The sequence below is a fragment of the Mus musculus genome, chromosome 18 (assembly GCF_000001635.26).
Source record: "Mus musculus strain C57BL/6J chromosome 18, GRCm38.p6 C57BL/6J".
Taxonomy (NCBI): Eukaryota; Metazoa; Chordata; class Mammalia; order Rodentia; family Muridae; genus Mus; species Mus musculus.
Genome location: NC_000084.6, coordinates 20,815,846 through 20,838,619, shown reverse-complemented (window position 1 = coordinate 20,838,619; position 22,774 = coordinate 20,815,846). Strand labels below are relative to the sequence as shown.

The window sequence follows — 22,774 nt, the reverse complement described above, 5'->3', positions numbered from 1 at the left end:
TCCTTCTAATTCCTTCTATGTCCTCCCTCCCAATTTCTTTTTAAATTATTGTGGTGCATGCATGTATCTGTGTAAACCTGAGTCATTCAGCTTTGCTCATATGTACGTGTCCAGACTGACTACTTGGGATTGTGTGGCCTATTTTTGTTTGTTTGTTTGTTTGTTTGTTTTGAGACAGGGTTTCTCTGTGTATCCCTGGCTGTCCTGGAACTCAGTCTGTAGACCAGGCTGGCCTTGAACTCAGAAATCTGCCTGCCTCTGCCTCCCAAGTGCTGGGATTAAAGGTGTGTGCCACCACTGCCTGGTGAAAGCTCGTTTCTTATTGGGCTTTGGCATCTGTAGCTCTTCATCTGGGGTGTGACCATGTGGCACTTCCCCTATCAGCAGTTTCACATCAGTTGATGCTATCATTACACTGGTCTTGTTCTGGCAACCGTATTGTTGGAAGTCGACCGGTCTGTCTTCCTTGTCATATAAAGAAAACATTAATAGCAGACGCCCTGGTCTCTTCCTACGCCCTCTTCCTTGATGTTTCCTAAGCTTCAGGTGTAGAGGTTGAGCAAGTGTGTCTCGAATGACAGTGGTTAAAGACAGAGCTGCTCAGTCCCACTCCTAAGCGTCTGACCGTAGTAAGCCTGATTCACTGCGTTCTACTGTCATTGGCTTAAACTTTGTGGAACTTAGTGGCCTTTAACTTCGTATCCATTCTGTGTTTGCAACTGCCTGTGCATTTGGAACTACTAGCTGCATTCTGGGCAGGGTGTAGGGGTGGCTTCTTACTTTACATAGAAGTAACTAGTGTTTGGGCTGACCATTTATATGTACTTAGGGTTGTCAGAGTCCTTTTGTAAGTGCTGAGATTTTTCTGAGAGTTTCAGTTTGTCTCATGTGTGCTAAATCATTGAGAAGTCATTAAGTTTCTAGTTGTAATTTCTTAGCATTTCTGCTCACTGTATGACTCTAAAGATGGTTGTTGAGTAGTTTGAAATATGCCTCGCTTTTATTCACAAGTTGAAAACCCCCCGTTTGTTAGATCTGATGTTGCCCCATTGAGTTACTAAAAGCCTGAGCTGTGGGTGTGGACCCGTGGTTCTCTAGTGAGCCATGGTGTGTACTGGTGCAGTGAGCTACTTTTAATCTGACAGTGATAAAGGTTGTAAGTCTAAGTTTTATCTAGTTTTTACAGCCATTTTACATAACTCCTTACTTGTCCATATATACACAGTCATGCCCGTTTGACAAGTCATCTTGTTCTTATATTTGAAATTTGGAATTTAAAATTTGAGTAGCAAAATAACACTATATGCTTGACCCAAAGGAGAGTTATGATATAACTTTCTTTTAGTAAAGAAATGCAGTCTCTTACAGTGTTGCTCATTAGAGGTTCAGAATTTTTAACAGTGTAATAATATTTTTTCCCTCCAATGCAGGTGTTCTTTATACATTTTCCTACAGGGCTCCTCTGTGGAGAAATCCGAAAAGCATATGTAGAGTTTGTCAATGTCAGCAAATGTCCTCTGACTGGACTGAAAGTTGTGTCTAAACGTCCAGAGTTCTTCACTTTTGGTGGCAATACCGCTGCTCTAACACCACTGAGCCCCTCCACATCTGAGAACTGCAGTGCCTATAAGACGGTTGTAACAGCTTCCCCCTCCTTGGGAACAGCACTTGTGTCAACAGCATCATCTATGGACTTTGGAACTGGCACCGGACAGCAGCTGGAGGCCATTCCTGTCCCCCTTCCTGACTCCGTGCTGCTCCCCGGAGCTTCCATCCAGCTGCCAATGTGGCTTCGTGGGCCAGACGAAGAGGGTGTCCATGAAATTAACTTTTTATTTTACTATGAAAGTGTTAAAAAGCAGCCTAAAAAACGGTGGGTAATTTAAAACTTTTAAAGTGTAAGATCCTTACTTAATACTTAATATGCAAATTAGAGTAAATATTTGACACTTGTTATAATTATTATATATTTGGTACATATTATATATCATTGATTACTAGAAAGTAACCATCTTCCGAATTATGAATGATGTCTATATCTAAACTTAATATATTTATATATAAACTTAATATATAATTATAACTTAATTCTAGGTAGGTAAGAATGTAGAAAATGTAACTACGTGAAATTTTTTAATGCAGAAAATGAATATGAAGCCCAACATTTCTAGGTGTTTTTAGTTTATAAGCTTCCTGATTCTTTGATAGATTAAGTGCTGTGTCATTTGTATATGAAGCTCTCTCCCATACCCATGTCCTTTTGTAAGAATGTGATTTTTGGCACATATGAGAAATATATGTACAGTGGCGTACAGTGAACGCCAATCACTTAAAGAATGCAGACTCACTGATTGGTACAATACCAGGCCTGCATGTTGCACAGCACAATCCTAATGCTACTATCATCTTTATAAAATTAACATTTTTTACTCTGTAGAATATCTAAATGTTGTAAGATAGTATAAGGACAAAAACAGGAAAATACTTGAAGTGATTGTACATTTTAGATCCTTAGTAATGTGAATTCTCCTTAAGAGGATAGACACAGGCCAAGTTCTCTGGCCAGAGAAACTTTAGTGCTGTGGTAGTGAAAGGAGCTTCAGAGGGCAGGAGAGATTTCACAACATGAATACCAAGTGGATAGGAATCAGCTGTGTCTATGCACAACAGTTCACCAGTTAGAGAACAGGAACTAAATGGTGGGAAAGAAGTCATAGGGTTTAGTGTGGTAGTACGGGCCTGTAATCAGAGGGGAGGCAAGAGCAGGACTATAGACCTCCCTGACTTTGGCAAAAAACCAAAACATTATATTTGAAATGTACAGCTATGAATACCAAGTTAAAACTTGAGGTTTGAAACCTGGGGAGATGTGCCTCGGTGGCTAAGAGCTCTTGATGTTCTTCTAGAGAACTCATCTTCGGTTCTCAGCATCTAATTGGGTGTCTCACAACTGTGTGCAGTCCAGTTCTAGGTGATCTGGTGCCGCCTTCTGTCCTCTGTGGGTACTCATATGTACACATGTGGCACGCACACACACATTTTTAAAAAAATGTTGTGGTTTGGTTTGGTATTTTTAACTTTGAGACCTATATATTTATCTTGAGACAGGATCTCACTGTGTAGCCTTGCCTAGCCAGGAACTCACATTGGCCTCAAACATTAGAGATCTTCCTAACTTTGCCTTGTTTAATGGCATGTGCTACCACACTTCTGGAACATCTTTGGGACCGCTTTTAAGAGAGATGGAATTGTTGCTATGTGAAGGTTATTTTCACTATGACGTGGTTGAATTTGACCAGCTGGGAAAAGCCTAGAGCCAGAAATACTATGAGTTTCCTTCCAAACTGAGAATAAACAACTAAACTGAACTTAAGTCTAACTGTAGTTCTACCTCATTGTATTCTTTGTTTTTCTGGTTATATGGAATCCTGGAAGTTACGGTGTTTCTGGTCTTTATTTAAAATTAGAGATTTGTAACATAAGGAGAGAATCTTAGATTCAGTTTGCTTGTGTTTTTAATCTTCAGACACAGAATATTAAGACACACTGCAGTTATTTGTACTAGCCGGTCTTTGAATGTGCGAGCGACTGTCTGCAGAAGTAATTCACTTGAAGATGAAGAAGGCAGGGGCGGCAATATGCTAGTCTTCGTGGATGTAGAAAATACTAATACTGTAAGTTATTTTAAACATGAATTTTGTTTTAAAGTCTATTTAGAAATATTTAGGGTTTAGTAAATTTTTTTTTCTCCACAGTTTGACATATGTATGAATTTAGAACTGTACATATGGACTAGTTTGAGCACATCTTAAAATTCTCTGATGGCTTTGATTTTGTGAAAGGATCTGCTGGTAATAGTATGGTACATTGATGTCAGGTGTAGTGCTCAGTGATAGAGTCTCAGGTAATGAAGCATATGTTGATGGATCTGTGTGGATTTCATTTTCCAAATTAATAATCCTGTGCTCATGTGTTCTGACAGTCCATTCCCTTTAGACATTTCTGTCTGTACTCTAAATATCAAAAAGATGTGATTGTAAAGCTTATAGAGCCTCAAGAGGATCGTTCAGATACTTATCAAATGTTATTAAGTCTGCCATACTTGCTTTTAGTTTCATAAATCAGTAAAACCACTTTTTGAGAAACATTGAGATTTATTTTGTTGAAATATTGGTAATTTTTATGAGGTTATGGTCATTATTTGAGTAAGGAAATGTTGATAATTTCTAGTGTCAGATTATCTCTCATTTAGGAAAACATAAAAAAATATATACAATAGCTAGATGGTGGCAGCACATTCCTTTAATACTGGGAGCAGGGGGATCTTTGTGAGTTCAAGGCCAGCCTGGTCTACAGAGTTCCAGGACAGTCAAGGCTACACAGAAATCCTGTTTTGAAAAACCTACACACACATACACTCTAAGCTACACGCTGGTTTGCTAGGTTTTGTTGTCTCTGTGACCCCCAACCTCCCTCTCTTCCTTCTTCCTTCTATATTATGTCACTAGGTTTTAATATAAATAACTAAACTCGTTGGCCTCCTTAGTGCCAGAATTATAGGCATAATTGCTTGTTTGTCAGTTTGTTTTTCACCTTAATGAGGATGAGATATTTCGGGAGAAAAGGCCTGAGAAATAAAAGAAAATGTCATACTTTTTTGTTAGATATCTGGTCTCAAACTGAATCTGTAGCCCCTGCTTCCGCCTCCTGAGCACTGAGATGATGGGCGTGGGCTACCAAGTCTGGTTTATAGGATGACAGGGATTGCACATAAGGGCTCATGAGTGCTGGGCCAGCTATGAACTGTCACCTCACTCAGTAAAGGTCAGAGTTTTAATTTAAAGTCCACAACAGAACTATTTTTTTTCTCCTTTGAGCGAGGGTCTCATACCCAGGGAAACCTGAAGCTTGAGGTGTAGTCTATAAACAGTGGTCTTTTTAAAAGCTCCATACCTAGCTTTCAAATAAGTTTGATTATTAAGTACTACTAGAAACTAGTAGATTCTAATAACATGTGTAGATTTGAATTGTAGCTAATATGTTTCTTGGGGGTAATGTTGCTTTCTTTAGAGATGTTAGATAGGCATTTGAATAACTTTCTGAAATAAATACTGTTGAGTTATTTCAAATACATGCTACATTTAATATATTTGCTTCTAAAGATTTATTTTTGTTTTATGTGTATGAATGTTTCGCCTGCTTGTATGTAAGTGTACAGCATGTGTGCCCAGTGCCCAGAGGTTGGATTCTCTGGAAATGTAACTATAGGTTATTGTAAGCTGCCATTTGAGTGCTGGGAACAGACTCTAGGTCTTTTGGAAGCTCAGCAGAGCTCTTTAATCATTGATCCATCTCTCCAGCCCCTAAGCCTAAGGGGTTTGCTCCTCCCCCGCCCCCCTTTTTTTTTCCTGTACTGGATTAAATGGGGGCCTTATACATGAAGCAAGTTCTGCACCATTGAACTCTGTCCCTGCACTCTGATGTTACTTTTGATTGATTTGAGTAGCATCTGATTGGAGTATTTTAACTCCGTGCTCTTACCCTTGAGTGACTTTTGTGTGTCTTTCTGACAGAGTGAAGCGGGGGTTAAGGAGTTCCACATGGTGCAGGTGTCAAGCAGTAGCAAGCACTGGCAGCTACACAAGTCCGTGAATATCTCCGAAAACAAAGGTCTGTACCTTGAGCCTCATACTGGGTTTTATTAGTAACTGTGTCAGTTGCTGTGACCAAATATGTGAAGGAGCGACTTAAGGGAGGAAGGGTTTGTTTTGTCTACAATTTGAAGGGCTATCGTCATCCTTTTGGTGCAGGCATGTGGGCAGGAGCATGGCAGTTGCTCACATTGCCTCTACCCTCAGGGAACGGAGAGAACAGATAGGAAATGGGGCTAGGCATAAGCCCTCAAGGCCCCCTCTCTCAGTGACCTCTTTCACCAGCAAGGCACTACTAGCTGTGGACCACTTATTCAAACACTCTAGCCGTGGGGGCATCTCATGTGTGAAGAGCAGGAGTTAATTGAACAGATGGGAAAATCTGTATATTCTGAGTGCATGGTATATTCATGTATACTGCAGAAAAATTATTGTGGCTATAGTGTAAATTATGCTGCCTCTCATACAGACTTTCATGGCTGGTAAAATACATTAGCATTTAATTTTTTTTTTTTTTGCTTATTTTTATGTTTGTGTCTGTGCTTATGTGCACATGCATTTTTCCACCGCACACATGTGGAGGTCAAAGGACGACTTAAGGGAGTCAGTCAGTCTCCTTCCACCATGTGGGATGCCAGTATTAGACTGAGGTCATCAGGCTTGGTAGCAGGCACCTTTAACCATTGAGACATCTCTCTGGCCCTATAAGAACATGTTTAAAGGCCAGATACAGTGGTGGAAAATACACCATGACAAATATAATAATATATATTACATTTTTATAAATAATTTATTATTAAATTATTATATAATTTGTATAAGTTATAGATGTGGAAATATCAAAAGGAAATGACTGAAAAATACTAAAGGATATGGTCTAGTGGTAAGATTGTGGGCCCCTAGAGCCCCAAGTTCTAACCTTTTGAACTTTATGCTTACAATGTCAAATGTCAAACATACACACAGAGAATCAGAGTCACATATGCTTGTATATTCGAAGATTCTGAATTTTAACCTTTCAAGCGGTTAATATCTTTTTTTTTTTTTTGAGACAAGTCTCTGTGTGTAGTCTTGGCTATCCCTTGAACTTACTGTGTAGAGTAGGCTAGCCCCAAACTCAGAGATCCGCCTATTTCTGCCTCTTGAGTACTAAGATTAAAGGCATGCATCTCTACACCCAGCCAAATGAAACCATTTTTATAATTATTAATTGCTTTCTGTTATGACCAGGGAGTCTGAAATATGAATTGGACTTTGTACATGTAACCTGAGAAACATTTTTATTCCCAGATGCCAAGCTTGCCAGTAGGGAGAAGGGAAAGTTTTGCTTCAAGGCAGTAAGATGTAAACAAAAAGAAGGTAAAGTTGTTTTGCTCTCACACTTTCCTAAATGTCCATGTTATATCTTATAGCAGTGATGTGATTAATTTGTTTTCATGTGTGTGTGTGTGTTTTTTAAGGTGGTATACAGTCCTCAGAAAAATACACCTTTGCAGATATCATCTTTGGAAATGAACAGGTATGCAATGATGCACAGTAATATTTGATATAAAAATTTTAGTTTTCAAGTATCTAATTTGAAAAAAACTGTGACATCACTAATAGCTATCTCTGAAAAGTGAGTATCTGAACCTTATTGAGTTTTATACCCACCTTTTATCCGTGAGATAACCCAAGCATGCTATATGGATAAACTACACCACTTTACTTAAAGCTTACTTCTTTTGAAAATATCCAGTAAGAACAGTAATTGAGATCGTAGAAAAATTGTAGTTACTTGAGGAAGCTGTTGTGTTTAGGAAAGGGGCCATAGTACAGCTTATTGCCTAGAACCCTCGTTTCTAAGTCAGCTTCAGATTCTTTTCTCATGCTGTCACCTTCAATTTTGGGCATATCACATGGTTCCAAGACCTAGAAACATTGGATGCATAGGCTGTCTATGTCTTAGAATTGGAAAGTTTTCATAACACTTGAACATATAATACATGAGTCACCTGGAAGCAGTGCTCTTCAGTGTTAAGTACGCATTGTGGATCTTGTTACGATGCCGTTATGCTATCAGGACTGTGGTGGAAGCTCAGGTTCTGTGTGGTTGTCCGTTCCTGAGAGATAGCTGTAGTAGCTCCGTCTTTAGAACTTAGGTTTGAATATCAAGATGTAGAGACTTGTTTTTAGGATACAGGCTGTTCTTCTCCACTTGTGAAGCTCTGTTATGATCTGCAGTAGAGTTTGAGAATATGATTTTTAAAATTTTCTTGAAGACACGGTATCCTGTAGTTCAGCCTGGCTTCAAACTCCTGATGTAGTCAAGGACCTTGCACTCGTCATCTGCAAGTCTCTACTTTCTGAGTGCTGGGAATGCAGACTTAAGTCACCATTGCATCCCTGTATTTATTAGTTAGGGTCTCATTGCTGTGAAGAGACACCATGACCAAGACAACTCTTACAAGGGACAACGTTTAATTGCAGCTGGCTTACAGGTTCAGAGGTTCAGTGCATTGTCATCAAGGTGGAAGCATGGCAGCATCTAGGCAGGCCTGGTGCTGGAGGAGCTGAGACTCATGTTCCAAAGGCAAACGTGAGAAGACTGGCTTCCAGGCATCTAGGAAAACGTCTCTCAAAGCCTACTCCTGCTTTTACTCACCCCACCCCCACCCCCACACTTCCTCTAACAAGGCCACACCTTCTAATAATGCCACTCTCTGGACCATGCATATTCAAACAACCACACCTATGTGACCATGCCTGGTGGGGTTGCAGCCCTATGTTACCCTGTCTGGCTTTCCATGGAGAGCTGGAGGTTGAACCAGAGCTTTGGGTATTATAGGCTCTCACTGTACCAACTGAGGTATGCCCCTAGTTTGGACAAAATGCATTAACATTTTGTTCAAATTAATTTAGTTCTGTGTGTGATCACATACATTGCTTGTGTGCATGTGTGTGGCATGGTGGGTGTGGAGCTTAGAGAGAGGATCACTTTCTGGAGTCAGTTCTCTTTCCCTGTGTTGAGACAGGCTCTCTCCCTTGTGTCTGCTGCACTCCATGTTCCCAGACTGTCTGGCCTACAAGTTTTGTACTGCTCCTTTCTGGACCTTTACTTTTCTATAAGGGTCACTTTCTGCTGGGCTCTAGTGCGCCACTTCAGGTCATCTTTTACTATTGAACCATCTTTCTGTCCTATGCATTTTTAACCAGCCCCGCCGTCATCTGGAGAGGTCGACTACTGAGCCACACTGTCATCCTGAATGACAGTGCTGTTTATGAAATTACTTCTTTATGCTCTTTAACACTTCCGTACATGTCTAAAGTATTGCATTTCTCTGATTGGAGCTTTCATGTGACTTTCCTTCTGTGACAATATTTAAGAAAGCAGATGTTTAAGGAATGAATGTCTCAAAGCTACAAAGGCCCAATCATTAAAGAGCATGTGTGACTTTAAATGTTAGAGTTAGCACTATTTCAGGTTCACACCTACATCCTTTCCTCATTTCTTTTCCTTTGTTTTTCTTTCTTATTTTTGTTTTTGTTTTGTTTGTGATTCTGGGGTTGAACCCAGGACATTCCTATGATAAGTAAGCATTCTGCCACTGAGCTACATCCCAGCTCACTTGTTACTTTTAGAAGGGGCTTGCTAAGTTGCCTGTGCAGGGATTATTGGCCCATGCCACCACACCTGGTGGGTCAATTCTTAATTTTATTTTAAAAGAATTCAAATTTCTAGAAGCATCAGTAGGAACCTTTTTTTGAAGTATTTGATTAAATAACACCAAGTATTACAGATTTAGGAGAAAACTATGATGATGATATTTTACCAGAAAAAAAATTTCATCAGAAGGTGAAAAAATGCATGTTTTTGTGGTTGGTCGGTTATCTATTTGTTTCATTACATGTTTCCTAGAAAATATCCTCATAAGTTTCTCCTTAATTCAGCCAGACACCTCAAAACGCACGCATGCACAAAATTATTTAACAACAAAAACAATGAAAGTGAGTTTTGGTGCAATTCAGTGATCTGTTTCTAGGGATTAAATAGAATGAAAAGCACTTTTGTTGTATAAAGTTGTATTGTTTTTCTTTATCTTCCCTGGACACTTGGAAAATCATGGCGTGTAGACTGTTTTGGTGTAACACTTTAAGTAATTACCTTCTGAGTAATTTGCACTAAATGGCCTTCACATATTCAGCTGCACAGACAAGAAATTAATAAATGAACTGTGGAGTATATATGAGTTTTAGAATTTTGGCAGATTACATTAGTGAGTGACAGTAAGTTTTGATGGGGCACTTAATGTAGACAAGTGATTTTTTTTCTTTCAACAGATAATAAGTTCAGCAAGTCCGTGTGCAGATTTCTTTTACCGAAGTTTATCCTCAGAGTTGAAGAAAACACAGGATCAGCTTTCTGCGTATCCAGAGAAACACAGAGAAGCCACAGAGGGTGCTGTGAGGCTGGTTGAGAAGTGCAGTGAGGTGGACCTGAGCATCGTCATCCTATGGAAGGTGGTACACTGTGGGCAGCAGGCCAGCGTAAGGCCTTTATGGCTTCTTTTCATCTTACAGTTTAAGACTGGGTCTTTCTGTCTAGCGCAGGTGGGCTTCAAACTCTGTACTCTTGCTTTAGCTTTGTGAGTGCTGGAAATACAGGTGTATACCATCCCACCCAGCCTGGATAGCCAGCCAGCCAGCCTAGAATTTATTATATAGACCAGGCTGGCCTTGAATTTACAGAAATCAATCTTTCTGGGATAAAGATGTACATTACTACAGACACCTGCCTGCCTTTCTCTCTCCCTCCCTCCCTCCCTCCCTCCCTCCCTTCCTTCCTTCCTCCTTTCTTTTTCTTCCCCCCTCCTTTTTTTTTTTTTCTTATTTGGTTTTTTTCAAGACAGGGTTTCTCTGTGTAGCCCTGGCTGTCCTGGCACTCACTCTGTAGACCAGGCCGGCCTCAAACTCAGAAATCTGCCTGCCTCTGTCTCCCGAGTGCTGGGATTAAAGGCATGTGCCACCACTGCCCCACTGTTTTATAACTTAATAGCTCCACAATGACTTTTTGAATGTTTTTGTCTAAAGAAAAGAATTCAATAAGAACAGATGGTTTTCTTCTATTGGTTAGTGTTGTTTCTTTGTGTCACCAAGAATATTGTGGCCATACAGGTCTATGAAAGCAGGTGCTGTTAAACTCTTCTGTCATGAGCAATTCCAGACACTATCAAGAGAGAAGTTGCTCTGTGAGTCTGTGGGTGCTCAGTCTCCTGGACTTGTTGCTGTTTGTGCTCCATCTTTTGTGTGCCTTTTCTCCCTTTTTATCTTTTTTCCTTATTTACTTATTGGTACTAGAAGTAGTTTATATTTTTGTAAACATGCTGACTTTGCATGAACCTCAAATGAGCCACTGCTTAAATAAGGTGCCTCTTAATCGCAAAATGTGTTTTATGTCTAAAAAAAGACTACTTGTGCATTGTTATGTATTAGCTTGAAATTGTAAGCTCTTGAGTGGCCCTTGATGCACTTAAAGTAAGAGTTTGAGTAATACATGCTCTAATCTGTACTCAACTGTCAAGTCCACGGTGACCTTGGTTGAGAAGAAAATTTTACTTTTCCCAAAATGGCCCATTGATCACATGTAAAGGAAGATATGTAATCCTGATGGAAAGTAGAGGTTACATGTGTTAAAGACTATGATACAAAGCTTGGTGGTAGTTAGTACCTGGAGCTGCATTTACACTGAGTTGAGAAAATGTCTATAAATTAAAAGAGAATTTAAGATACCTTATCCCCTTCTGTTTTCAGTTTTTATTTTTCTCACAGGATCTTACATTATCAAGGTTGGCCTTTAGCTCCTGATCCTTCCCATGCCTCCCAACTCCTGGGATTACAGGTGTGTGTTACCACACCTAGCTAGCTACTGAACACTGTAAAGTCATCTTAATTGTGGGATAGCATGCATAGGAACAGGAAAATCTGTGAATCAAACACTATTCAACACCAAACTCATATCTTGGGCATCAAATTGTTTTGTTTTGTTTTGTTTTGTTTTGTTTTGTTTTGAGACACGGTCTCCATATATAACTCAGGTTGGCCTGGAAGTCTGTGTAAAAGATGTCATACATTGTCCCAAGACTCAGTCAGTGAACTCCTGTAAGGTTAACCCAGCCGCTGTTCAACAGACTGACTTCTGAGTTCTGGGCTGAGTGGGCTGTGGGCTGTCTTGTGCCTTAGAACAGGAATACTCAAAAGTGTGACCCCACACGACAAGCTGTCACTGGTTAGTGAATACAGATGTGGAACATACTCAAGCATTAAGATGCAGCATTCTGATGCAGTCTCTTGAATCTAAAGAAAATCTGACTTATTAAAAATAAATAAGTCAGCCTGGCAGTGGTGGTGCACGCCTTTAATCCCAGCACTTGGGAGGCAGAGGCAGGCAGATTTCTGAGTTCCAGGCCAGCCTGGTCTACAGAGTGAGTTCCAGGACTGCCAGGGATACACAGAGAAACCCTGTCTTGGAAAACCAAAAAAAGAAAAAGAGAGAGAGGGAGGGAGGAAGAAAAAGAAAGAAGGAGAAAGGAAGGGGGAGAGGGAAAGGAGGAAGGAAGGAACAAAGAAACAAAGAAACGAAACAAAAATAAATAAGTCAGGGCTGGAGAGATGACTCAGCAGTTAAGAACATTGGGCTGTTCCTCCAGAGGACCCAGGTTTAATTCCTAGCAACCACATGGTGGCTTATTTCTCCAATCCCAGGGCATCCAACATTCTCTTCTGACTTCCCCAAGTACCAGTCATGCATACAGTGCACAGACATACATGCTAGCAAAATACTGATGCACATGAAATAAATAAAATTTAAAAACAAAACTCCAGATAAATCCTGTATGTTGTATAATATGGCAATATAGTATATCATAAAGCAGAACCATTGGCACGTGTTTCTCTACAACAGCGTCACTTCAAGAGAAAGTTGGAGTAGATATTTTAAAGTAGATGAGTTCTATTATTGATTAGTAGAAAGAAAGCCTTTTTTAAAATGTGCAGTGTAGCCAGATATGGTGCCATGTGCCTGTAGTTCTAATATTCAGAAGGCTTAAGTTTGATTCCAGCCTGGGCTACATAGCAGATTCCACTCCCATCTGTGATATACAGCGAGACCCTATCTTGGAAAAAGTGACCAAAACCAAAAGAAAGTGTATGGATTAAAGTGGGCATGCTGGCACATACCTATAATGCTGGCACTCAGTGCACAGAATCACAGGTTTGAGGCCACCCTGGTCTACACAGTCTGACAAAGCATGGCCATTTTCACTCACCTATAGTCACCTGCATTTTGACAGTTGAATAAAGAAGTGTATATGTCACTTCTTGGTCTCTAACTAAGATCACCTTCAGAAAGCAGCCTTTCTTGGGCCTGTGGAGGTGGCTCAGTAGATAAAGTGCTATGCAGGCACAGGACCTGAGTTCAGATCCCAGAAGCCAGGTAGTACAAGGCGGAGAGAAGTGGCTGAGGGGGGACAGTACATGCGGAGCTCTGGCTCTCAGGGGCACCTACACACATGATGTTCACACACAAAAGAGGCCTACGTTGTGACAACTCTGTTTGTGACTACCTTTGATTTTAAACACTTCTTTGGAGTTGTTTCTTGAAAGTCTATTGAAAACAAGGAAAAAATACTCAGGATTGGTCTCCTTGAAGTGCTTGGATAACGTGAGTTATAGAGAAACCGAAACATTGAGAGGGGGGCAGATGGTTCTTTATGGACTGGTAAAGAAAGGTTGGAGTGGTGGCATGGCATGATTGGTGAATGATAAAGGTGTCATCCTTTTCTTTGCTCCCGATGTTGAGATGGCTACTTTTGAGGTTTCTACTGTGAATGAAAGGTGACATTTCTGTTGGTTGCATTTTTAGGCATACGTTGTAGAAGATAACAAGCAGCTTATTTTAGAAGGCCAGCATCACGTTGTTGTTCGCACTGTTGGGAAAGAAGCCTTTTCACACTCTCAGAAAGAGGTAAGGGCAGTTGCTGGGAGGCCGTTGTGATGTTTTCACGTATGTGAGCCATCCTTCCCTCACTCAGCTCATGGTCTTTCTGTGCCTTGCCTCTCATCCCCTCCGACTCAGTCTTCCATGTTCTGAGACAGGATATAGTTGCATGGCTCTGGCTGGCCTCAGAGTGCAGTCTCTGCATTAGCCTCTATGCTGGAGTTAGAGGCATGCATCACATGCCTGGTTTGTCTAAATATCCTTCTGTGGCTCCTGTTTATATCTTTTCTCCTGACAGGTCATATGTAAGAATTTATTCCGTGTTACTTATTTTATTGAACCCTGAGCCTCACAATGATAAGCCTACACCTAGCCACTAAGCTGTATACCTTTAGCCCTTACTCAGTATAATTCAGAAGTCATATTGTTTTAGATGACTTGAATATGTTAGTAATACATTTAAAGACACTTAGTTACACGTATTGTTTTTATTTTAAAGGTGAATGTGTTGCCTGCATATGTCTGTGTATCATTGCATGCTTGATGTTCATAGACTATGTATGGCCAAGTGCACACAGTGCCCAATGTGCAGTGTGCAGAGCCTCCAGACTTAGGCAGAGGGTATTGGATCCTGGAAGTGGAGTTAGGGATAGTTGTGAACCAGGTCCTTTTGAAGAGCAGACAGTGTTCTTAACCCCTGAGCCGATAATAATGCAGTTTTCAAACTTAAAATTAAAGGTAGTCACAGAGTTGTTACAAATGGAAACACATTCTAACCCAGACTCAGGTGGAGAGAAAGATCCTAGCTGCTCTGCAGAAACTCTTCCAGTCCTCCTCAGCTCTTGGTCTTCTGGATTAAACGGGCCTGCCTGAGTCTTAGGGGTTAAAGCAGAGCTTGGGCTCCAAATGTGTGCTGATGTCCTTTAGGGTTTATTGTCATCTAGGTCCTTCGGGATAGGTCATGTTTGTGAAACCTGTCCATATGATAGCTCTTTAAGTTTCAATGGCTATTTTAGTTAATTTTGGTTGTTTTCCAACCTAAATAAAATGACTTTTCAACAAAAAAACTGGAACAATGACTGAGGGAGGAGGAATGCAAAGGTGAGCTGCAAAGCCTTGTGGTACTGAGTCTGAGGTGCCCACAGCTTAGGAGAATGTGCTAGCTTGTACTGCTTGTGTGTGACAGTGTTGCTGTTACTCTCCTTTAGTCCTCATAAGCACTCTGCATTGCTCAGGTGCAATCAGCTGTGCTGGGAAGTAAGTAGAGCTGTATCTATGACCAGTGGGAGGTCATTTTGATGCTGTTGTTCAGTTTCCTCTTAAGAAAAAACAAAATCCTGTCTCAAAAAACAGAAAGACAGACAGGAAGACAGAAAGACAGAGACAGACAACTTAAGTTCCTTATGCAGTTAGCCTAGGTTGGCCTCAAACTGGCTGTGTAGCTAAGGTTGACCTTGAGTTCTTGATTCTCTTGCTTCCTTCATCCAAGGGCTAGGATACAAGGCATGCATGGGATTCCAGCAGTGCCCCTGTGCCTGGTTTATAGAGTGCAGGTTCTTGAACCCGTACACACCAGGCAAGCAGTGTACCAGCTGAGCTATCTCCCCAGTACATGTTAGCCTTTAAGTAATATACCTGTGTATATATTTATTTATATGTGTGTATGGGGGCAAAAAATGGGGTCCCATTTCTACTTGGGGCTAGGGCCACTGGGCGAGGAGGGATGCAGGGAGTCTGACTGTACGCAACCCCACAGAACTGTCAGGTGGGCATTAGACTGTGGGAAGCCACAGGACCTCACTCTGGGGGGTGGGAAAAGGCACAGTCTGGGGTCCCCAAGGATCTGCCGGAGTTGGACTCCAACTCTCAGGCACCACAGACCACTGGGCACCGCAGAAGAGCCGGTTCTGGGGTCCCTGGGCCACACAGAGGCCAGGGACATCAGGTTCTCACTCTCGGACATCCCAGGCACGGAAGAGCTGGGAACAAAGTGGGGACCCTCCCAGGGACCGAAGGAAAAGGGGTAGGGAGGAGAGCTCTGAGAAGTGTAGAGAAGTAGAGGGCAGCCATGGCCATGTGGAAAGAGGGGGGAAGGGTAGGCTGGTGAGATGGCTCAGTGGTTAAGAGCACTGACTGCTCTTTCAAAGGTCCTGAGTTCAAATCCCAGCAACCACATGGTGGCTCACAACCATCCGTAATGAGATCTAACACCCTCTTCTGGTGTGTCTGAAGACAGCTACAGTGTACTTACATATAATAAATAAACCTTAAAAAAAAAAAAAAAAAGAGGGGGGAAGGGAAGGCAGGGAGAGGGGAAGCAAGAGATAAGAGAGCAAGAGAGGGAGGAGGGGACAAGCAGCTCCTTTAATAGTGGGGTGGGCTACCTGGCTGTTGTAAGGTAACTGTGGGGATGGAGTCCAGACAATACCAGGAGCTTGGGGCATTGCCTTTGTGACTGATGGCCACATAATCTCTCTGCAGAGGGCTGGGGGGCTGTAGCTATGACAGGAGCCAGGGGCCCAGGAGGCTGGCCAAACTTCTACTGTCCTGTGAAGGAGGAAGTCACTACCCACCAGGTCGCTGGGGTTCCAGGCCTGTGCTCAAATGGAGACCAGGCTATCTGTGCAGTTCACTGCCCCAAATGTGTATATATATTTATATATTTTAACAAAGTCTCAGACATTTGATTTTACCAATAAAGTCTCGGGAGCCAATTGCTGGGGGTGAGTCTGCTATCTCAGAGAGGCAGAGAAAGCACACAGCTAAAGTTCTTCTCAGCTGACATCCAAAAAGGAAAAAAGCAAGCTCTCTTTCTCTATACTGTCTCTCTGTCTCTATACTGTCCTTCCCTTCTACCTCCTGTATTTCTTTCTATCTGTTCTCCTGACTCCCTCTTAACTCTCTATGGTATTTCCTCTGTTTGCTTCCTCTCGACTAGTTGCTTGCTCTGCCTCTTGACCTATTTTTGGTTGACTTTATTTAATCCTGTTTACAATAAACCCTTTTTAAAAAAGATGTATTTGTTTGTTTTATATATATGAGTACTCTATTGCTCACTTCAGTCACATTAGAGAAGGGCATCAGATTCTATTACTGATGGTTGTGAGCCACCATGTAGTTGCTGGGAATTGAACTCAGGACCTCTAGAAGGGCAGCCAGTGCTCTTAACCTCTGAACCATCTCTCCAGCCCCTACAATAAACTCTTGGATTACAAAAATTCTGTTTACAGAAAGCTCTTGGATCAAAGGTGTGTGCTAGAGCTGAGCCACACTACAACTAGAAACAGGTTTATCCAGTAAATAATACAATCTTGGGGTTCACAGTGTGATACATTTGAAACACTAAATTTGTGAAATAAAGCAATATATTTTCAAGGTGGAATTTTTTTTGGTCCATTCTTAATTTTAAACTGGTGCTATATAATTGAATATCCACAGCCTAAGTACTAAACAGTTTTATTGGATAAGAATCATACCAACCATTGAGATGATCAATTATGGAATCTAAATTTACATATAAGAAGAGTATTAGGGTAATTATATAAGATCATAGAGCGAATGTATGGAATTGTTAGGTAAATGGAAATTAATGTTTATTCCAGGCTATATTGCAAATGATAGCAGCTGTTAGTTTAAATAATAGCAAAAAAACAAACAAACAAACAAAAAACCCTATAGGGGCTGGTGAGATGGCTCAGTGGGTAAGAGCACCCGACTGCTCTTCCGAAGGTCCGGAGTTCAAATCCCAGCAACCACATGGTGGCTCATAACCATCCGTAACGAGATCTGACTCCTTCTTCTGGAGTGTCTGAAGACAGCTACAGTGTACTTACATATAACCAATAAATAAATCTTTTAAAAAAAAAAACCTATAATTACATTGTCTTCATTGATTTTTAAAAAGTCTATATGCTATAACTTTATTAAAGCATCATTTCATTATTAATCTTTTTTTTTGTGTGTATTTCAGGAGCCACCAGAAATGGAACTATTAAAGTTTTTCAGGCCAGAAAACACTACAGTTTCCACAAGACCATCAGTAGAGCAGCTTTCTAATCTCATTAAAACAAGTCTCCACTATCCGGAGTCATTTCACCATCCATTTCATCAGAAAAGGTTTGAAGGTTTTCTATTAAATTTTCCTATGTACATGTACAAGACACCCATTCTTAAAAATTAATATTATTTTGATAAGAACATTAACCCATACGTGAAAAGAAATTTAAAATAATATTTAGTCTTAAGTGATTTAGCCTACTAGTGTTTGCAAGTGTACACACACACACACACACACACACACACACACACACACACTCTCATACTGTCACCTTGGGTGTTACTGAGGATGGATATTGTCCCGACCACTTCTCAGGTATCATAAGCTTTCTATTTGAGTTGTAAGGTTTCTCATAAAGTCAAAAGCTAGGGGGAAATTTGTATCATTTTGGTTTAGACACAAATCAGACCCACAGCATGACTAGCAGTGGAACTAAGACTGCTATCATTCCTTTGAGATTATTTTTTACGTCTTATTTGTATTGTTTGCATATATGTATGAAATACATTCCTTGACATTCATGTAGAAGTCAAAGAACAGCCTTCAAGATTTAGTTCTCTCCTTTCACTGTGTGGGGCCCAGGGAGCAAACTCAGGCGTCAGGCTTGGCAGCAGTCTCCTTTACCTACTGAGCCATCTTGCAAACTAACACCCCTAACCCTTGGGGGAACTTTCAAATACTAAATATCAAGAGGGAATGATTTGTTTGTAATGCTGAGAAATGACTTTAATGTATAAACAAAGTTTTAAAAATAAAACGTTCTAAATCTGATGACACTGAAAAGGCCATCCCTTTACAGGGTATAAGATGGAGTGAGTTTTCTTAGAATTAGTATATATGTGACAACTGATGTTCAGGGTTTTGGGGAAGTCACCTTGGTAGACCTGGGGAGGGATGTGATGAGACAGAAGAGAAATGGTGAGTGGTGGGCCAAGGAGAGAGGAAGGCTGGAAGGGCTGGAAAGGAACAGGAAAGCAGGAGGGAGCACCAGATGGAAGTGATGTCTCAGCAGTGGGCAGTTGGAGAGAGAAAGGTTAGCAGTCTACAATGCCCCGAGAGTTGGAACACTCGGTGGGCCATCATGTCAGTAGAGTCTGAGGGTTAGAAGGGCGGCAGGAGGAGTGAGGGATGCTGCACGCTGATCCAGGAGGGATGCTTACACATGTCTGCATCTCCTCTCTAGGGACATTTCAGTAAGCTGTGAGTATTAGAGCATTAGAGGATCAAATCGGACTAGCCTAGTGTAAGCTCCAGACATTTCACTTCTCTTGTGAATTACACGATTGTTTCACTTCTCTTGTGAATTACACGGTTGTAATAGAAGAGAGGATGCAGACTGAGCTTAGCACCAGCACCCTAAGCCATGCTTGTCTCTAGGGACAACACTTCTGCTTAACAGTATTGCTTATAGAAAGTGTACGTGCTGATGTTTATTATGGAGGGATTTTAGAAATATATCTTATTTACAAAATAAGTTACCTAGAATATTGTGACTGAATTTTTTTTTCTTATTGAATTTGATTTTAAACTTGTGTTCTGTTAAGTCTTCTTGTGTTATTTTTAAGAAACTTGTTTCTGAGAAGTAAGTGCATGGCTAATAGTTCTGTTTGTTGTCTTCCACAGCCTTTGCTTAGTCCCAGTCACCCTTTTACTTTCTAACTGTTCTAAGGCTGATGTAGACGTAATAGTTGATCTCCGGCATAAAACAACAAGGTAAGAGTTTATTTTGTGAATGGTTATTTTGTAGCCCAAAGTTTAGCATCCTTTAAAGCAATTCAGTGTTTTGAAATTATGCAAATCCTTGCCTAACATGGATAAAGTTAACTCAAGCATGCCCTAGATTTGTTTATATGGTATCAAAGAAATGTTTACAGGGCTATTAAATATGGAAGTTTTTCCCCCTGATTTGAAAATAGTAATTTACAAGGGAGTCTACATTATACTGTAATATCCAATTCTCCTAGAGCCAGCAGATTTGTCTCAGACATTTTTGTATTAAAAAATAAACCTGGGGTTGGAAAAATATCTCAGTGGTTAAGAGCACTTGCTGCTCTTGTAAAGTTCTGTTTGGTTCCCAGCACTTGTGTGGTGACTTATAACCAAGGTCCAGGGGATCTAATACCTTCTGGCTCTGCAGGTTCCAAGTCATCTGAAGAGTACACTGTAGGCTGTCATGTTACGCCTCAGATGACGCCTTAAGATCCGAGCACAGTAGACTTGTCTGGTGTGTGCCACACACTCATTAGATTATGCTGTGTTGTTAGGCACTGTTTTGTTTTCATTGTGTGGTTTTATAAAGTTTAATATCATGGACATTATTTTACACACAATTGTTTTTATATGTGCATAGCCAAGAGGTTAAGAGCTAAGTTTCAAATCATGCTTCATTGTTTACTAAATGCCATCCTATAATGGCATTAAATGAATACTCTGTCTTGTTATTGTTCTTAGAAAATAGCAATAACTTCTAGCACATGGTTAATTGTTACAGAAATAATATTATTGTTACTAATTTCATAAATAATTCCTAGAAATAAAAGGATTTGATGAAAGAAAGATGTAAAATTTGAGAGAAAAAAACATAAAGGGAAAGGTTTACAACTTACCATTTCCTTCCTCCTGTAGTCCTGAGGCACTGGAAACTCACGGATCATTCACGTGGCTTGGACAGACACAGTATAAGCTCCAGCTGAAAAGCCAAGAGATGCACAGTTTGCAGCTGAAGGCATGCTTTGTTCATACAGGCGTTTATAACCTTGGAACTCCAAGAGTATTCGCCAAGTTATCGGACCACGTTACAGTATTTGAAACAAGTCAGCAGAACTCCATGCCTGCTCTGATTATCATCAATAACGCGTGACAACTCAGAGTCACAGACTCAGTTTGACTTTGTGGAATTGGTTTTACAGCAGCATTTGAAATACCCAACTTGTTAAGGAAGTTCTCTGATCACTGCAAAATACAGGGACTTGGCACTTAGTTGACACAGTACTCTGGGCTGAGAATGTGTAGACTGCATTTTTTTTTTTCCTTTTAAACCTGGTTATAATTTATATTCTTATAATACAGAATTCAACGTATCCATAAACCTTATTAAGCCGTGTCTTAAAAAAAAGTCCAAGTCTGCTGTTGCAACTTATCGGACGGTTGACTCCTAGAAGGTGATTTTGAGGAATGAAAAGCCTTGCTGGCAATACTCCTGTTAAGCCATTAGTCTAAAGATCCTACCTTTACTGTGAAATTCTATAGAGTGTTAAATACAAATTTTCCTGGCTTGCCCCAAACAGTTCTGTAAGACCAGTTTTGAACGCTGGTTATAGACACTCACATTTCAGTGTGGTGTCCCTATGGCTTATACATAACTGTAAAAACAAAAAGCTTTTCTGATGCTTTGAACATAGTTTTGGAAGGAGGTCAACTTTATTCCTTTGCTCATCTCTTACTGTCACACTATTTCACAATAAGATTTTTGTCATTAAATCATATTCTTTATTATAATAACTTTAACAATTAAGTTGATCTGTTTAAAATATAAATCTATTCAAGTTAAAAATAAGCTTTTCAAAAATGTATTATATTTATAACAAATTTACTGTAAATAGAATAAAGACATACTATTCACTGTATAAATTTATTAGATGCCTTTTTTAAAACCTGGCTTTGTGAGGACTTAATATATTCTTTATTTAAAATAAATGTCAAACATGTACAGTAGGCACTAGCCTAGTTTCCTGTGAAAGCTTCATTGCCATTATTCAAAAATGAAGCATGGTCTTTGTTCTTGAAGAGCAGATGAAGTTTTTCTTTGCACACGTCCTGTCTGATGCTGTGTGCAGGTCTGCATGGTCTGTCTTTACCCTGCTGGGAAGGGCAGCAGCACTTCCAAAGCTGCCATCACAGCTACACGGGCTCTGGTGCTGGGTATACAGACTTCCTGTGGCTTCCCACAGGTACAGCTGAGCTGAACAGGCAACTAAAGCACTAGCCACTCATTCTCTTCTCGTGGGAAAAATCTAGAACAAAGCACAGAGCTGGGAGGCTGGCATTATGATGGAGGCTGCTCTCGGGATCTTTTCCCTTCCAAGAAGCAGTGTAGAGACAGGCACAGATATGAGCCTGGAGGAGCCGATGTGTAAGTCAGGAGAAATATGTAAATTGAAGCAAGCGGAGGGAGAGGTTGAGCTGGAGGGAAGGAAGGTAAGAGAACTACTGATGTGGTGGAGTCTGGAAAGAGGAAGAACACAGGCAGTGTGGAGAACCTCACAGATATCCAGATGACTGTCAGATCATGTCACTTCCGTCTGCTTGTGTGCTGGAAAAATCACCCAAGGTGGAGGAAGGCAAGCAGTGAAGGCCAGAGCACACACATTTCCCCCCTCCCCGAATGCCTGCCTGCAGACTGCAACTGCCACCTGCAGTCTGCATAAGGACCTCAGGCACTTAGTTAGACAAGTCAGCCCAGTCCAGAAGAGCAGCATAGTTAAATCTGATAAGTGACTTCATAAGAATAATAAAAACCAGTTGAATAGTGGGTTGTTTTACTTTTCGAAACAGGTCTTCTGTATCTCAGATTGGCCCTGAACTTACTATAGAATTTACTTTTAATTTTTGATGCTGTCAAATTAATTTTTAGTACATTACTGTGCTTCACTTCAGTTTTTAATTTAAAGAAATTAATTTTTGAGTAGCCTTTAATTTTTGATCCTGTCTCTCCCTTCCAAGTGCTAATATTACAGGCATATATCACTGCACCCAGTTTCTGCAGTTTTGGGGCTGTACCAGGGCAGTGATTCTGTCACAAATAAGAGGCTAAAAGAAAAGCTGGTTTATCTGGCAGGAGTTTAAAATTCTCAGAACTCTCCCACTCTTGCACAGGGAAAGAGTTCCACTAAATATAGCTTGTGTTGAGAAAGCATATGAAGCCAAAACTGAGCTTACACCCCCACCCCTAAGCCACAGTTTTAAACTTAGCAAAAAATACCCTTGCAGAAAAGGAGTGAAGCATATTCTCAGGCTAACCCAGAACATTGAATTCAGGTGGCTGTAAGCTAATGGCAGCTGCCCAAATCTTCCCATTCATCCTCCAGATAT

The 22,774-nt window shown here is 40.6% G+C and overlaps 1 protein-coding gene across 19 annotated transcripts in view; it reads left to right on the top strand.

Moving 5' to 3' along the window:
• Trappc8 (trafficking protein particle complex 8) overlaps positions 1 to 21,409 on the top strand; it is a 79,215-nt gene extending 57,806 nt beyond the window's left edge. For 11 of the 19 annotated variants that reach the window (XM_030250631.1, XM_011247033.3, XM_030250630.1 and 8 more), the window contains 10 exons: positions 1,431 to 1,873; positions 3,527 to 3,674; positions 5,574 to 5,670; positions 6,942 to 7,010; positions 7,112 to 7,170; positions 9,972 to 10,178; positions 13,552 to 13,653; positions 17,597 to 17,742; positions 19,307 to 19,396; positions 20,309 to 21,397. In XM_030250631.1, the coding sequence (XP_030106491.1) occupies positions 1,431 to 1,873; positions 3,527 to 3,674; positions 5,574 to 5,670; positions 6,942 to 7,010; positions 7,112 to 7,170; positions 9,972 to 10,178; positions 13,552 to 13,653; positions 17,597 to 17,742; positions 19,307 to 19,396; positions 20,309 to 20,543 (1,596 nt within the window). In that variant the 3' untranslated portion in view covers positions 20,544 to 21,397. Of the gene's footprint in view, positions 1 to 1,430; positions 1,874 to 3,526; positions 3,675 to 5,573; positions 5,671 to 6,941; positions 7,011 to 7,111; positions 7,171 to 9,971; positions 10,179 to 13,551; positions 13,654 to 17,596; positions 17,743 to 19,306; positions 19,397 to 20,308 lie in introns of all 19 variants that reach the window. The other 8 variants (XR_001782396.2, XR_001782399.2, XR_001782398.2 and 5 more) reach the window with 5 other exon arrangements.
• Positions 21,410 to 22,774: the final 1,365 nt, after the last annotated feature.